Source organism: Cinclus cinclus, chromosome 14, assembly GCF_963662255.1.
Source record: "Cinclus cinclus chromosome 14, bCinCin1.1, whole genome shotgun sequence".
Taxonomy (NCBI): domain Eukaryota; kingdom Metazoa; phylum Chordata; class Aves; order Passeriformes; family Cinclidae; genus Cinclus; species Cinclus cinclus.
Window position 1 is genome coordinate 21,326,932 of NC_085059.1, and position 15,490 is coordinate 21,342,421.

The 15,490-nt window shown below is 44.8% G+C and overlaps 1 protein-coding gene across 1 annotated transcript; it reads right to left on the bottom strand.

Annotated features, from left to right (window-relative positions):
• Window positions 1-604: 604 nt before the first annotated feature.
• On the bottom strand, window positions 605-8,880 carry GFRA3 (GDNF family receptor alpha 3). Its single transcript, XM_062502538.1, has 8 exons — window positions 8,838-8,880; window positions 5,140-5,415; window positions 4,366-4,458; window positions 3,593-3,938; window positions 3,410-3,519; window positions 2,140-2,274; window positions 1,045-1,175; window positions 605-739 (listed from the first exon to the last, which is right to left on the bottom strand). Exons 1-8 carry the CDS (start codon window positions 8,878-8,880, stop codon window positions 605-607), a joined length of 1,269 nt encoding a protein of 422 aa, XP_062358522.1.
• Window positions 8,881-15,490: the final 6,610 nt, after the last annotated feature.

Below are 15,490 nucleotides of genomic sequence, written 5' to 3' on the forward strand. Positions count from 1 at the left end.
GGAACAACAATTTCACACTGAGAGAGGGTACGTTTAGATTTAACATTAGGAAAAAATTATTCCCTGTGAGGGTGGTGAGGCACTGGCATGGATTGTCCAGACGAAGTTGTGCTTGCCCTATCCCTTCAAGGCCAGGTTGAATGGAAGGTGGTCCCTGCCCATAGCATGGGGTTGGAGCTAAATGATTTTGTAAGGTCCCTTCAAACCCGAACCATTCAATGATTGTATGCCTGAGAAGGAGCTCCAGACGATGAGGTGGTCGGATACACTGTCAGGTCATCCCTACAGTCAGAAACCAAACCCTGCACAAGCTCTGAAAGGAATCAGACCTTTGATTGAACCTATGAAGCTGGAAGATTATCCCGTTACTCAGAATGTGTACACAGCACAAGCAATGGTGAGAACCGTACCTGCAGAGCTCAGCACAGAGTGACGGGGGCAAAGCGGGGTGTGAGTATGTGGGAGGTTTCCAGTGATTGCCATTCTGGGTTAAGGCCATTACTCTTGTCTCAAAGCCTTCTGTTTCCCAAAGGTAAATCTGTATTGGGACATGCCTGGATATGGAATAATATTAATAATGTGGAAATATTCCATCTCTGCCACATTAATGTGGGCTCAGCAACAGGGGCAGGAACAGAGCCAGAGAAGGCCAGGAAGTAGTAGCTCGAGAATACACAGAGGAGGCCATAGGCATACTGCTCTGTTTGGAGGCGTCTAGCTGTGTCTTCCCTTCAGCCACCTAGGAAATAAAAAGGAGGGATGAATCCCAATTAGACACATTTATGCTCAGACTTCTGGCTGCAGAACCTCTAGTTCTGAGCACTAATGTGAGACTACTGAAACTCCTGTGGCCAGACATACAGCCTCCTATTTCTGCTTGTCTGTGGAAGGAGTAACTTGAGTTGAGGCGTCCAGTTTTCTGCATGCACGTGGTATCCCTTTGTTTGATGTCCAAGTCACATATTTCCAGATCCAAGGTTTTTCAATTACTGTCTCTAGGCTACTTGACTCACTGCTTTGTGAAGGCAACAAAGCATTGCATACCTGGGACATTGCTGAAGAGAGAGATGTGCTGGCACTGTCTCCTTGGAAGCTTAGGGAAGATGAATAAATTAAGTCTTCCTGTCTGTCTAGAGCTCTCTGCTTCAGGTGCATTTGAGACCAAATGGTATTTTCTGCAAACAGAAGTAAAGTAAGAGTCTTACTGTGCTTTTGTTGGGCACACCTTGGTGTCTAGTGAACAGAAGTCTACAGAAACTATTTTAGGAAAGGCACTCACAGGCTGTGTGGCCTTGATTTAGAAAATACATATTCTTTGTTTTGTGAATGGCTTGTCAGTTTGTAGGTTTACTTGTGAGATTGAGCAGACTGCAAAAACTGTACTTGAAGACTTTTGAGTCTCTCTGTGACTTTCCCAACTCTGTCTTTTGTAAGGGGCAGGTTTGTAGTATCTCAGATGAGATGATTAAATTGTAGATGTGTCTATTATATAGATGTGTCTGCTGGGTGTAAGGCTTTTATATATTGCAGGAGGTAGGTTTAAATATTAATCACTTATGTAATTATGCTGTTTTATATCCTTTTAAAACTTTTACAAACATAAAATATTTAAATCTCATTAAGGTATGTTGCTAAAATGCTAGGGAGATAAAAGGAATAAAGACTTAGGATTACACTGTTGGATGTAACAGGACTTTTGCAACTGCTTTGCTGAATCTAGTAACAGGCTGCATCAGGAGCTACTTATCTTGACTGAGTAAATGAGGGCTGGGGGTGAGTACAGAAACAGAGGACGAGGGGAATCTTGACCCATAATCCTGGTGCACAGATGTAGTTACTCAGCAACCTATGGATACAGCACGTCTGACCTCACCTTGGTGATGTTTTTTCAGTGCCCTGCATTTGAATGATGTTTGGAAATAGCTTCAAGGGTGTTTGAGATGAACAGAAATGTTGCCAAAAGATACAGAAACAGTTTGTAGAGCAGATTCAGGCTGGTCCCATAGGTTGCAGAGGAGAACACCGAGACATTGCAGAAGAAGATAGAACTATACACAAGAGCAGTGCAACACAGGATCTTGAAACCCCAAGATTTAAACTGCTCTCTGCTGAGCTGTTTGTGATGTGACTGATGCTTACCAAGGCATTTGTTGCTCTCAAACATGCCGAGTATCTGGTCACACTTCTCCTTCTGGTTGCCACTGTTCTCACACGTACACCACAAGGAGACCTCCACACTGGAGTTACTGACATAGTTGGGTGTCATGGGTGTGCCTGTCCCAAACCCCCCAGATGAAAGAAGTATTATGAATCATGTTATACTAAAGGAAATGCTGCTCTGGAGGCAGAAGCCTTCCACTGTAATAAGCATGTTACCCAGGCAAGGTCAGGAGTGCCAGCTAGGTGGCCCAGGCTTGATGAACCTACCTGAAGTCTGCTGAGATATGAGAAAGTGTTGAGATTGCTACCCCTGACTCAGGCACTCTGAGATGTATTGAGAACTGAAACTGGTATAAGCATTAAATTGTGATGTGTACACAGCAGAAGCAATGGTGAGAATTATACCTGCAGAGCTCAGTGCAAACTGATGGGGGGGGAAGCAATTTAATGGTGCAAGCATTAAATCGTAAAGGACTTTTATTTTAGGATGTGAAGGACTTGTGTGGACTCAGCTGTGGTACTGAGATATGGCACCAAAAGGTACTCTTGTGTAGCCAGGTGCTTTTTGACAAACAAATACTGCATACATGTAGTGTGCCACTCAGTGTTCATTTAGCACAAAACCAGCAGAGCCATCTGAAAAATGGAAGGTATAGTTGAGTTTTATAGGTGCTAAGGTACTGCTGCTCTTTACATTCTCTTTTGAGCCACTCTGAAAACGTTTTAGTAGTTTGGTAGATAGGAAATAACTAAAACCAAATACGACCTTCCTTCTAACAGCTGGTAGTCCTATGTTCTGGCTGGTCCTGAGAACATAGTGCACACAATACTAACTAGCCATCAGGAGTCTAAAAGTCAAGCAGTGATGAAATGGCGTGTTTAATCACTGCTGTGATGGGATGTAGCCTGCATTAGGAATGACAATGACTTAGTTCACACAAGGCCACTGAGCACTTTTGATGAGGCACTTAAAGTGCTTTGCACCAGCTGATGATGCAGAGAGGCTTCCAGAAATCTCAGGCAAGGATGAGGCAAAGTACAGCAAAAAAAATGCCATGGAAGAGCTCTCCTTGGACTGCATTTACCTCCTAGGCAAGGGAGAGCACTAGCAACAGTAAGTAAGGTGTATTCACCGGTACAGAGTGTCACCTCTTGCAGGAGACCAGGATGGTCCTTCACAGCATCAGAGAGTGCCTGTAAGTTTGTGGCCTGAAAGTGCCTACTCTGTGTTCCTGTGAATGTCACTTACCAATCATCCCCATGTAAGCCTGCAGGCATGCAGCATGGTTGTGCAGAGAGCAGCCATCTTGAGACATGTCTACAGGTTGACAATTTTGTTGGAAGTCAGCCAGTCGGGATCTGTGGGAAGGAAAATGAGACCATCAGGGTCGATGTTGTTCTCTTGGATAACATCCTCTGTTGCCTGACCTACTTGCAGATATGGTCTTCTAAGCAGGAGTCCAGAAGCCAGAGGCAATTTGGTTTGGTGTTATACTGGAAGGAGCAATCAGGGACAATAGTTTTACGGCGTCTTTCTCCACAAAACTCATCTTGACATGGACAGAACAGGATCCTTTTGGTGAAATCCTCAGGAACTTTCTCAAAGAAATTCCTTAGCCCTCTGTGGCACTTGCGCCGGTCACAGACATCCTCACTTCCTGCTCCCTTGGTGCAGATGGAGGCATAGTCTGTGCGCAGACGAAAACACTTCTTGCTCAGATTACAGACGTGTGTTGCTCTCAGACATGGATTTGTTGCATCTCCTGCTAACTGTGAGCCTATAAAGACAAAATAAACTCAAAAAACATGAAGCAAATCTCCAGAAGAGATTCTGTATAAAAGCAAGAGTACTCCTTTCTTGATGGTCAGATTCAAAAAATCAAAAAGAACAAAGCAAACCAGTCCTTCTATGTGCCTGCAGTATGACACTGTAATTTTATACCAGTTACAAAAGAGTATTTTTTATTGGTTCATAGTAGGGTGCTTGTTTCAGAAAATGGATCGTTGTGGGTTTATTACTGGTTTCATAGGCCTGGATCTGTGGCTATATTTACACTTGGTAGGAGTGAAAAATATAGGCTAGTAGCCAGAGCAGGCATTCCCCTAATTAAAGGGGCCATTATCCCAAATTATTCTTAATAATCTTCAACCCATGAAAAGATAGGAGGGGGCAGCATTATATCATGTAACCATTGCAATTCTTACCTGATACCAGAGCTGCCAGTTTATTATAATCTGTCTTCCAGTGTTCTTCATTTGCTGGATTCTCATAGGGAGAGGTCTCCAAATTGAAATAACCTAGGCAAGGTACAAGATATTTAATGCAGTGGGAGATGGGAGAAATGCTTTGTGACCAGCTTTATTTATTTGTTTGTTTATTCTTAAATGGATATTTGTCTTATTTATGCCTGCTCCAGGCTGGAGTTCAGAAATGCTCTGTCTCACTCAAAGCCAAATGCCAAGAATGGTTCTCCTGGAAATGCAAAGCTATTGCTGTGTAAAACCCTCATTACATTTTGTCCAGCTGGAATTTGGTCTATGTTGTCATTTGCATTTTTCAGCTTCAGTAAACGCGAGGAGCTGAGCAGCATAGGCAGGCTCTAGTGGGAGGTCAAATAGGAACATCCCACAAAAGAAAACAGCAGAACACTTAGGGATGCCATGGCAATAATCACATGTGTTTTCAGTGATGGACATACAGGACCATTTTGAGGTATTTTTCACAGCACTAAATGTAACTGTCTCAGTGTAGCTGTCTTTTTCTCTTAGGGTTGCTGGTGCATTTGAAAGACTGGTCCCATACCAGATCAGTTTTCTCTGCTTATCAAACAGAGCAGTAATGAATTCTCTTTACTACGAGATAGGGGTTCCAGAACAATTACCTACAGTGCTGGGAAGTGGACTTTCATTGTTGTTTTCAGCTAGGGGGTGGGGGTAAGCCTTACTAGTGGCTTGTAAACTTTTATTACTGCATCTCACCATCTGTCATGCTGGAGTGAACAGTCCAGAAAATGCGTAAGCAGTGCTCCTGTCTCTTCATGCGCCGGTGACACCTGCAGTGCAGCAAAGAGCTGTTCCCAAGGTCAAGCTCTGCATTCAGACATCTGACCCTGCTATCGTGATCCAGGGAAAGGAGGCGAGTCTTGGCCAGGACACAGTTTTCCAGGGTCCTGTATGTGGCATTGCAGGTGGAGTCAGAGAGGCACAGCTGCTCTGCCATGACACAGTCACTGCTGGGCAGAGCCATGAGGTCCCCTGATCAGGTAGAGAAAAAAACTGTTAGGGCCCCAGTCAAGATGAATGCCACATAAGCACCTTGTCACTGTTCTGCAGGCATCCTGTCTTCAACAAGGACTCCTTGCAAGAAACAAAAGTTGTTGGGATCTTTCATGTGGACTAGTTTAGGAACAAGAGCTGTTTCCATTTAGAAAACAGAACAAAATAAAAATTAAAAAAAAAAAAAAACACCCCAAAACAATGACTACGAATGAAAGAGGGAACAAAAGGTTAAATAAAAGCCTCAAAAATAATTTTCTTTAACTTGGCCAGGATCAGGGATTGCTCTGTATTTTAGGGACTAGTAAATGCCTCTGAAACGTTGGGGTTGCTGAGGCCTGCTTTGAAGAGGCTCTTTTATCTGGGCACTGTAAATCACAGTGCAATAAGCACATAGTAACACCATACTGTGTACTGTGAGTCAGTACTGCTGCAATTTCTAAAGTATATGCTGGTCATTAAGAGAGGTACTGAGAAAACCATTTATAGGGTATAAAAACAACTACTTTAATGAGTCTGAAGACTTAAGAATGTGCATTCTTTGCATAATAAAATGAATCCTTAGCAAAGGATGCAAGTACCTTCATATTGGAAGGACTGATATGCAGTCAACTAAAGTACATAGAACCCAGTCCCTAAAATCCCTGCCAAAAATGCAGATGAAGGCTTGGCCCATAAGAACTCATGAAGCTCAACAAGTCCAAGTACAGGTGCTGCACCTGGGTCAGGGCAATCCCAGACCCAAGTCCAGACTGAGAGATGAACCAATTGAGAGCATCCCTCCAGAGAAGGACTTGGGGATTCTCAGGGGTGAGCTGGTCTTGTGCACTTGCCGCCCAAAAAGCAATTATGTCCTGAGTTGCATCAAAATCAGCATGGCCAGCAGATAAAGGGGGTAGGTTCTGCCCTCGTGAGAGCCTACCTGCTGCATCCAGCCCTGGGGCCCTCAGCACAGGAAGGACATTAACCCGAAGGACATTAATGTGGGTCCAGAGGAGGCCCAAAGATGCTCCGAGGGCTGTAGCACCTCCCACTATGAGACAGGTTGAGAGAGTTGGTGTTACTCAGCCTGGAGAAGGCTTCAGGGAGACCTCCAATGGAACCCCTTCCAGTACTTAAAGGTGACTTACAAAAAAGGAGGGACAGCAACTTTTTATACAGGCAGACAAGGGGGAACAGTTTTAAAATAAAAAGGCAATATTTAGATTAGATGTTAGGAAGAAGCTCTTTACTCAGAAGGTGGTAAGGTCCTGGAACAGGTTGCCCAGAGCAGCTATGGCTGCCCCACCCCGGAAGTGTCCAAGGCCAGGTTGGATGGGGGTTGGAACTACCTGGTCTAGTGGAAGGTGTCCCTGCCCATGGCAGGGGTGTAGATCAAGGTAATATGTAAAGTCCCTTCCTGCCCAAGTCTTTCTGTGATTTTGGTGTCATGGGTAGGTGAATTTAGTCTGTAATCTTCCTTCATTTCTGCAGTATATGAATCTATGTTTACAGTACAAGTACAATGAAGTCTTGAAACAAGACAGTTTCTTAATAAAATTTATATATAGGTTGGTATGTTTCTTCCCTTCAGGTCAATATTCCTTGGCTGGCTTTAGGAAATGACTGTGCTGAACCTTACATCTACCTTTAGTATTCTTTGGTTACATCATATTACCTATAATTCTCTTGTTCAGCAGGTGCAGTAATACTATTTCAGTCTGTCATCACTATAGATTAGGGGGAAATCTTGGTACAACTCATATTGCCCAGTGTACCATCTTCCCCGTGTAATCTGTTCTCTCACTTATTTCATTTTTGCTAGCTTCATCAGTTTATTTGCTGTAAGCAGTAGAATGCATGCCAGCCTGCTTCTCAAAGTTTCTACTTCCCCTACAGCCTCTATCTCACTTGTACAAGTTTCTTTGTTCTTCTAGCAACTTACTTTACTTTGTAGTTCACCTGGCTCTTACAGAGACTTGATGAACTTCTCAAACTCCCTGAAAAATCTCTCATCAGGAACGCTTTGTATCCAGCATTCAGTGGGTTCAGGTGAAGCTGCTCTAAACCTCAACTTTAAAACAGTCCTCCTCTATAGACATAATTTACTCGCTGTGCATTCTTGTAAGCCCTGAAGTTTGACACGTTATTTCATTTTTTTTAAATCTTGTCTTAGTAGTCCAGTAAAAATGTGAAAGAATGGGAAAGCTAACTCTTTCCTAGATCGGTGGTCTAGGCTGCAGAACGTGTTAAAGATGTATGTGCATGGGAATCCCATCTGTAGTTTACAAAAAAAAAAGTTAAAAGGTAATAACCAATTAACACATTATGATTATTTATACCTTAGAAAAAAAAATTAGGTAATACAATACACCTTTATTCTCGTTTTTCAATGTCCTGCCCTATAGGTATGTCTATCTTGCTGACCCTGGTGCACCACGCTATTTAAAGAGACAACAGTTACACAAGGGAACCCTTCCTTTATTAAACACAGTTACCAAAGAAGGATTAGCATTGTGGGAAATCTATTGCAATCGTATGGCTGCCAGTTGCTACTGTGGTCCAAGTGCAGCGACCCATCTTTTAGCAGTCAAAAAGCTTCAGCTTTTTCTGGGTGCAAAGCATCCCTAGACAGAAATTAGGAATGCTTTAGTGCAGTTTCTAATTTCCTCATTCCTAGTCACATCGGCCCTGAAGACTGAACAAGAGATTAACTAGAAAAAGGAAAACATTCAATCCTCAGTTCTTGTGATTTGGCAATAGTAGGAGGCAGAGTAGAACAATCAGCTGCATCTCTGCAGGAGTTCCTTGGACTGGTCTTGGCAAACTGAGCTTAGTCTCGGAAAATTGCGGGCCTTAAGCATTCCCGAGGGCGAATGCATGGGGGGTAATGATCAAAAACTGCTCTGGGCGAAGCCAGCGAGAGCGTGGCGCAGCCGGGACCAGCTCAGGAGAATGAACCCCCCAAGTTGTGCCCGTCCGGCCGCATTCAGGGATCGGCTCCCGGCATCTCCTCACGCCTTGCCGTCAGGGCAGACGGTCCTCTCCCCAGAGTGACAGTTCTCTCTATGTTCGGCCACAACCACACCGGAGGTTGCCCGTTCGGGCCACAGCAGCTGCCGCCTTTCCCGGTTGGAATCGCCAATTTCTACCCTGCGCCCAGGGTAGCCGGAGCCGGTGGCGGGGCGAGCCGGCAGCGGCTGCGAGCGCCGCGCTCGGGATGCGCTCCGCGCCCGCCCGGCATCGGGGGGGAGCAGCGGTCAACCCCAGCGACCGCGACCCCTGCAAGCCGCGGCCGCCCCGCGGCGGGACCGGTGCGGACGGTGCCGCTGTCTGCCCGCCGGGAGAGGGACGGGGCCGTGCCGCCCTGCCCTGCCCTGCCCTGCCCTACCCTGCCCGCCCCGCGCCCCGGGCGCTGTTACCGGCTCGGGAGAGAAGCAGCCCCAGGAGCAGCGCCGGCCCCATGCTGGCGGTCGGTGGCTGCGAGCGCCGCGGCTGTAGCTCGCATGCTGCAGCTCGCATGCTGCGGGCAGCCCCGCCTCGGTGCTGCTGAACCCGGCCCGCCCCGTCGAGGTGCGAGCGCCGCCCCCGGCCCGGCCCGGCCCGGCCCGGCCCGACCCACCGCGGGCCCGGGCCCGGACCCGCCCGTGGGGGCCGCGGCGGGCGGAGGGGCCGGGCGGCTGTCAGCGTGCTGCGATGTGGGCCGGGTGGCGGTGGTCATCCAGCGGCCGCTGGGCCCGGGCCGGGGCTGGGCAGTGTCGAGACGCTTCAAAAGGGGCATTGGGAAAGGGGCTGCGCAAGGCGTTTGTTTATATTCATATTATTCATAGCACACCTCAGTTATTGTTTCTAAGAAAGTGCATTTCTAGAAATGTACAGAGAGCAGAGCTGTGACTGCGTACCCTCCGGGGCGTACCTGGGTGACAGTGAGTCTCCAACTCAGAAGGGTCTCCTTCACTCTGGAAGGAGTGTTCTAGGAGGATACAGAGGCTGACTGGCTTTTAAGTAGATTCCCCAAGTGATTCTTGGGTCTGTGGAAGGGATGACTGAGCTTGTGGCTTCTTCGTTTCGTCTTTGTTCTGAAGGCTGTTATTTCAGTTTCTCACCTGTTGCTGGCTCTGTCTTGATTGAGCTGCTTGTCTGCATCCACTCGAAAGATGGCATTTCTATCAGCACACATGGCATTTAGGCAGCTGTGCTTGTTTTGGGCAGATAGTTCATTTTAATATGCATCCTAAGATCAAATTAAGCAGTGTGAAAAAGTTACAGTCCAACACATGCATGTCAAACATTAGTATATGAAAATGAGAGGAATGTCGGATTTGTCTTTACAAACGAGCTGTGGATCTGCTGGTAGAAGACTGGCACTGAGAGATAAAAGAAACAATGGGAAGGATTCCACTGACTGATGAATGGAAAAAGATATTTGTCTTTACAAACAAACTGTAGGTTTGCTGATAAGTGAAATTGGATATTGAAAGATGAAAGAAGCAACGGGGAAAAACCATGAATTCTGTAAGAATTAAAAATTAAAAGGGAGGGTTATACATTAGAGGGGAATCTCAGTCTGTGCCTCTTAAGTACCTCAGCCAATGGGGAAAGAGAGAGGGAAATGCGGCCGGGAAAACAGGATAAAAAGGAGGCTGTGTCCTCCAAAAATTTGAGAGATCCCAGGGGAATGCCCCATGGCCTCTCCCTTTATTTGAATAAAGCAAAAAGGACTCCTCTGTCTCCTTTTTGGACTTAAACCTCTGGCGTTTGTGGAATTAATTTTCCTGACAAAAATGAGGCAAATGTTTTGCAAGTCAATTGTTTGCATAAGTAGAGAGACCCACCTCATCTCTCTGAAAACCCCAACATAAAGGGTTATAACTGTGCAAATACATTAAGTATTCACAATTAAATTCAGTGGTGCCCTCCTCTTCTTGAGTTTTTAAGAAAGATTAGTCCTGCTTACTGCAGGGGACTGCTGTGAAAGAATTCTTCTGCATGGAAATTACTGTATATCACCATATTAAAGTAAGTAGCAGTTCCAGTGATATCCTAGACATTTCATGTCTGCATGCATGACTGCCATAACCAGTGACAAGTGGGTTTGACCAAGGAAGTATTTTGTTTGCTGTAGGTGCCGAGTTACTTAGTCGTCCCTTATTTTGTACAGTACTTACCTTATGAAGATTATAGCACACTGGTGCTTCTGCTGCTCTTTTTCAGGATTTGACTACTACAACACTTCTTGAGTCAAAACCAGAGCACATTTCTGGGACATGTAAAAGATGCTGAGTCTTGGCCATTTGTCAGGAGTAGTATCAGAGAACTACTGGGGGAGGTAGCACAGAGGAGGGCTGAGCAAACACTTCTCTGCCTGGTTTAATATTTACAGCACCACACTCTGCTCTTTCCAGGGTTAGAGACAGACAGCAGACATTCACAGCTAATAGTAACACCTGTACGCTACGGAAATATTAACCTAATGCAAACAACCCAGCAGAAGTTGATGTCTGCATTTATGGAAAACCAAATAAAAACCTCCTCCATTTCCTAGCATGAGTGCTAGTGCCCTAAACAGCTCTGGCTGCTCATTACCAGAGAAGGTTCAGGTGCTTGACATCCGTAGCAGCTACCCACAGTTTTGTGTTTCAGTTCCTGAGATACTTGGCCACTTCTGGCTCAGACAATTTTATTCCTTTGTTCCTATAAGTAAAGATTTCAAGGATGCTCTTGTATTTTAGCCTCAGTGTGGTTCACAGCAGTAAGGTCAGAGATGCTTAGGTGTCTGTCTGGTTAAGTAGAGTCATACAGCTCAATGGGTAGACTATATCTTCGGTGAGAATAATTTCAAGGCATTCTACAGGGAAAGGGTACTAAGAAATTTATGATGATAAAAATTCAGGGTAAGCAATGGACATGCTGAACAACATAGCTGCAGTCCAGAGGGACTTTGAGAAATGAAAGAACTGGGTCAACAGGTGCCTTATGACACTTAGGAAGGAGAGTTGAGTTCTGAAACAGGGCACAGTGACCCCATGCATCTTTCCTGGCTGAGGACTGAGTGGATGAGAAGCAGTCCTGCTGGAAGGACCTGGAAGTTGCCATGGATACCAGTAAGATGTGATTGTGACTAAAACAACCCACACACCACACTGTATTAGGAAGAACATGGCCAGAGACTAAAAGAAGTTATTAATGTCTGCTTGGCAGTGGTGTGGCCACACCTAGATTGCTGTGTGCAGCTTCCTGCCCCTGAAGTTCAAGAGGCATATGGAGGTACTAGAGAGGGTCCAGTGGAGGGCTACCAGGATGGTAGCACATGACCTACCATGTACATGACCATGATTTGATTATCAGACCGAGACTTGTTTTCTTGGCAAAGAGGACCATCTGCTACCACCACGCATCTATTTAAAGGTGAGCTGCAAAGGCGATAAGCCCAAATGGCAGGTGATACAAGAAATTATGACAGCCATAAATTTCATCTTGGGTTGTTCAGGCTGGGTGCTATGAAAAACTGTTTCACTAAGAAGTTCATGCAATGCTAGAACAGGTTATCTATGGATGTATTTGAGTCTGCACTGACTAGCACAAAGATGTTGGATCAGAGACCCCCTACCAATTAGTTAAGACAATGCTTAGTGTGCACATGCTTGGATGACAGAAGCAATTTTAAGGCATGACCAGCTCAGAAGAAAAATTACTTGTAGAGGGAAAGCAAAAATACTTTTTCAAGAGAAGAAAGGAGAAGTACCTTAGAACCGCGCTGCTTTACTACCTTAAGTCTGAATTTTTTCAGAGGCAAGAATACAGACAAAGTAGTTTTAATAGTGCATTACACTATATTTTGAGTCAAAGACATTTTAAAAATGTAGTGTGAGCCCATTTTTCTGACTCAGGTATATCTATGATGCATATTGTCTCTCCTTGTCTCAAGTGAAGCTTAATTAGTGTGCAGGACAGTGGATCTGGCAGTAGCAAGACAGACCCAGGCCTTGGGGGCTGTAGCTGTTCCATGTAGTCAGAAAAATAATGGAACTGTTATGGTTTTGGAAGAGTATTTCCCAATTTAGTTCTCCCACTAAAACTGTGCTCACGGGTGGAGATAAGAAACAGGAATGAGATAAGGAACAGTAACAGCAACAATATTAGTAACAAAAAGAAATTACTTGCATGGAACGTCCGGCAATATTGACTGGCTCTTCCCAACCATGCTTTCCCTGGCCAGAAGGAACCCCTTCTCCTCAGAAGTGAGAGTTCCTTTCTCTGAGCCCAGGAATGATGTGAGCTGGTATGAAATACTATTAGGGTATTGGACATGCCTCCTCCCAGTGACCTGTGCCAAAATCAGCACAGGAACCAAAACAAAGATTTTACTTTCCTGTAGGCTGGGAAGATACTTAAACAGGTATTAAAGCAATCAAGTTAAAGAACATGGATTAGATGATTTCCCCTTTTTTCAGCAGCAGTCCTGCAGTTGCTTTCTACAGTTAAATGGACCGGACTTGTCTTCATTCAAGCCGTGAGACAGAGGACTCAAAGCCACAATAGGCCAGAAAGATCAGTGGTCCTGGATTTGGGGGAATCTGGGGGGGGATTTCAGGAGAATTTTGGGAATTTTGGGGAGATTTGGGGAATTTGGGAAGGAATATGTGGAGGTTTTAGGGGAAAATTGGGAGAATTTTTAAGATTTTGGCGGGAAATTGGGGAAATTTGGGAGATACTGCGGGAATTTAGGGAGTTATGGGGGGAATTTGAAGAGATTTTGGGGGTGATTGGGGGAAATTTGGGAAGGCATTTGGGGGAGTTTGAGGGATTTTTGGGGAACTTTGAGGGGATTTGTGAGGAATTTCAGGAATGTTGGGGGGAATTTGGGACATATTTGGGGGGATTTAGGGCAAAATTTGGGGGAATTCTGAGGGGATTTTGGGGAGCAATTTTGGGGGTTTTAGGAGGAATTTGGGAGATTTTGGTTTTTAACAACCGCAGATTAATTAACCCCCATTAAACCCTGATCAATTAATGCTAATTAATGGCGTTCAACGCCTTCAATTGCCCTGGATTAACCCTGGAGGCCACAAAATTATTTTAGGATTTCCCCAAATTCCTCCCAAAAATTCTCCTAAAATTCCTCCCAAATCCAGCTCACAGTCTGCCCCAATGAATCCACCCCAAAATCTGCACAAAATCATCCCAAAATCATCCTAAAATCTCCACAAAATTATCCCAAAATCTGCTCCAAAATCTCCCCAAAATCTCACCTAAAATTGCCCCAAAATCTGCCCAAAATTCACACCTAAATCCACATCGAAGCCCTCCCAAATTCCTCCTCAAATTTCCAAAATTCTCGCAAAGCCCCCTAAAATCCAAAATTCCTCCCCAAATTCCCATAATCACCCCCAAAATCTCCCAAATCCCCTCAAACCCCCCCAAAATCCCCTAATTTCCCCCCAAATTTCCATCTAATTCCTCCTCAAAATTCCATCAAATATCCCCAAAATTCCCTCAAACTCCCCCAAAATCTCCCCCCAAATCCCCTCAAAATCCCCCAAAATTCCCCCCAATTTCCAAAAAAAAAAAAATCCCTCAAATTTCCCCCAAATTTCCCCAAAAAATTCCCTCAAATTTACAAAAATCCCCCCAAAATTCCCACAAATCCTCTCAAAATTCCATCGAATTCCTCCTCAAAATTCCATTAAATCCCCCCAAAATTCCTTCAAATCCCCCCAAAATTCCCCAAATTGGAAATCTGGAATCAATTGCCAAATCACCAATCGATCCAGGCGTAAGCAATCCACCGCCGAATCATTGATCAATCGATTTGGAGTTTTGGAGGGGTTTGGGTATTTTGGGAGATTTGGGGTGGGGATTCTGGAGGTTTCCAGGATTTCAAATTTCTTTGTCTGTCCTCAGAAAAATCCTCACTTGCTTACTATCCCTTATGGGTTTTTTAAAGTATCCAACAAAGTACTTGCCTGAAGAGCTATCAGCAAGAGTGTTGTCTTGTGAGGAGGATACCTGAATGCACTCAGGGAGATTTTGAGTGAGGTTTTTTATACAGAGATGAAGGTCAGCCAGCATAAATGTAAAGGGAGACTCACTGGGCCATACGCAATTGTGCTCCAGAAGACTAGGGCTGTTTGGGTAATGTGTTAGAGGGCTTGCTTCTGAGGTTTGGCATGCAAACCAAATGGATAAAACTACCCAACTTCTTTTTAGTAGCTGCATATAGCATAGACACTGGATTAATTCTTGACAAACTTAGAAATGAGTTGTAGTCTCATTGATTGCTACAAACAGCTTACATGCACCAGATTATTATTTAATTACAGGCAAATTCATTAATTCATATTCCTTAGCCTATCCTCTTGTCTCTTTCCACACAGATGGGTTTTTGCCTCATCCAGGTTTCTGGTATCAGAGTCACTCTTCATGGTTTTATCACTATTTCAACCAGTTCATGAAATCATCTGAGATATTTAAGGGTCATCAAACCCAATGTGCCTTGAAACACGTTTTTCTAAGCATTCTATCTTTGCCAAACATTCTAACTTTGCTATTGTTTAACTGCCGGAGTGAGTGTCAGCACAGGCAGGCAGTAGCCAGGACAACCACAAACCCGTGGCTACACTCCAAAGAATAATTTATTTCCCTTCCCTTGCTAACTGGGGGATCCCCACAGCAACCCCTTGGCAGAGGCACACAAGGGGAAATAGAGGCACCTTTAAACTGGGCTCATGCCAGAGGATCACCGGAGTGTTCACATTGGTTTAGCAAGGGTTATTCCCAGCTTCCTGTTTACAATCCTCCTCAACAAGCAGTCATCTACTTTTAACCCATTCCCTCCCAACACGTAGTCACCAGCTGGCAGTTCCAATTATCACGTTGCTTTTTGCCCACCTAACTCCAACATAGAGCAGGAGGAACACACACCGGTCTGTTAAAAGATACCGTGGTCTAACTGAGTGGAATGTGGGAGGTATTGAAGAAAAGGGCCGTGTATTAACAGTCTGGGCTTCACATCAAGAACGTTTGTGTAACAAATAGCTTTGTCAATAAACTGTACAGAACTTGCTTAGTGATG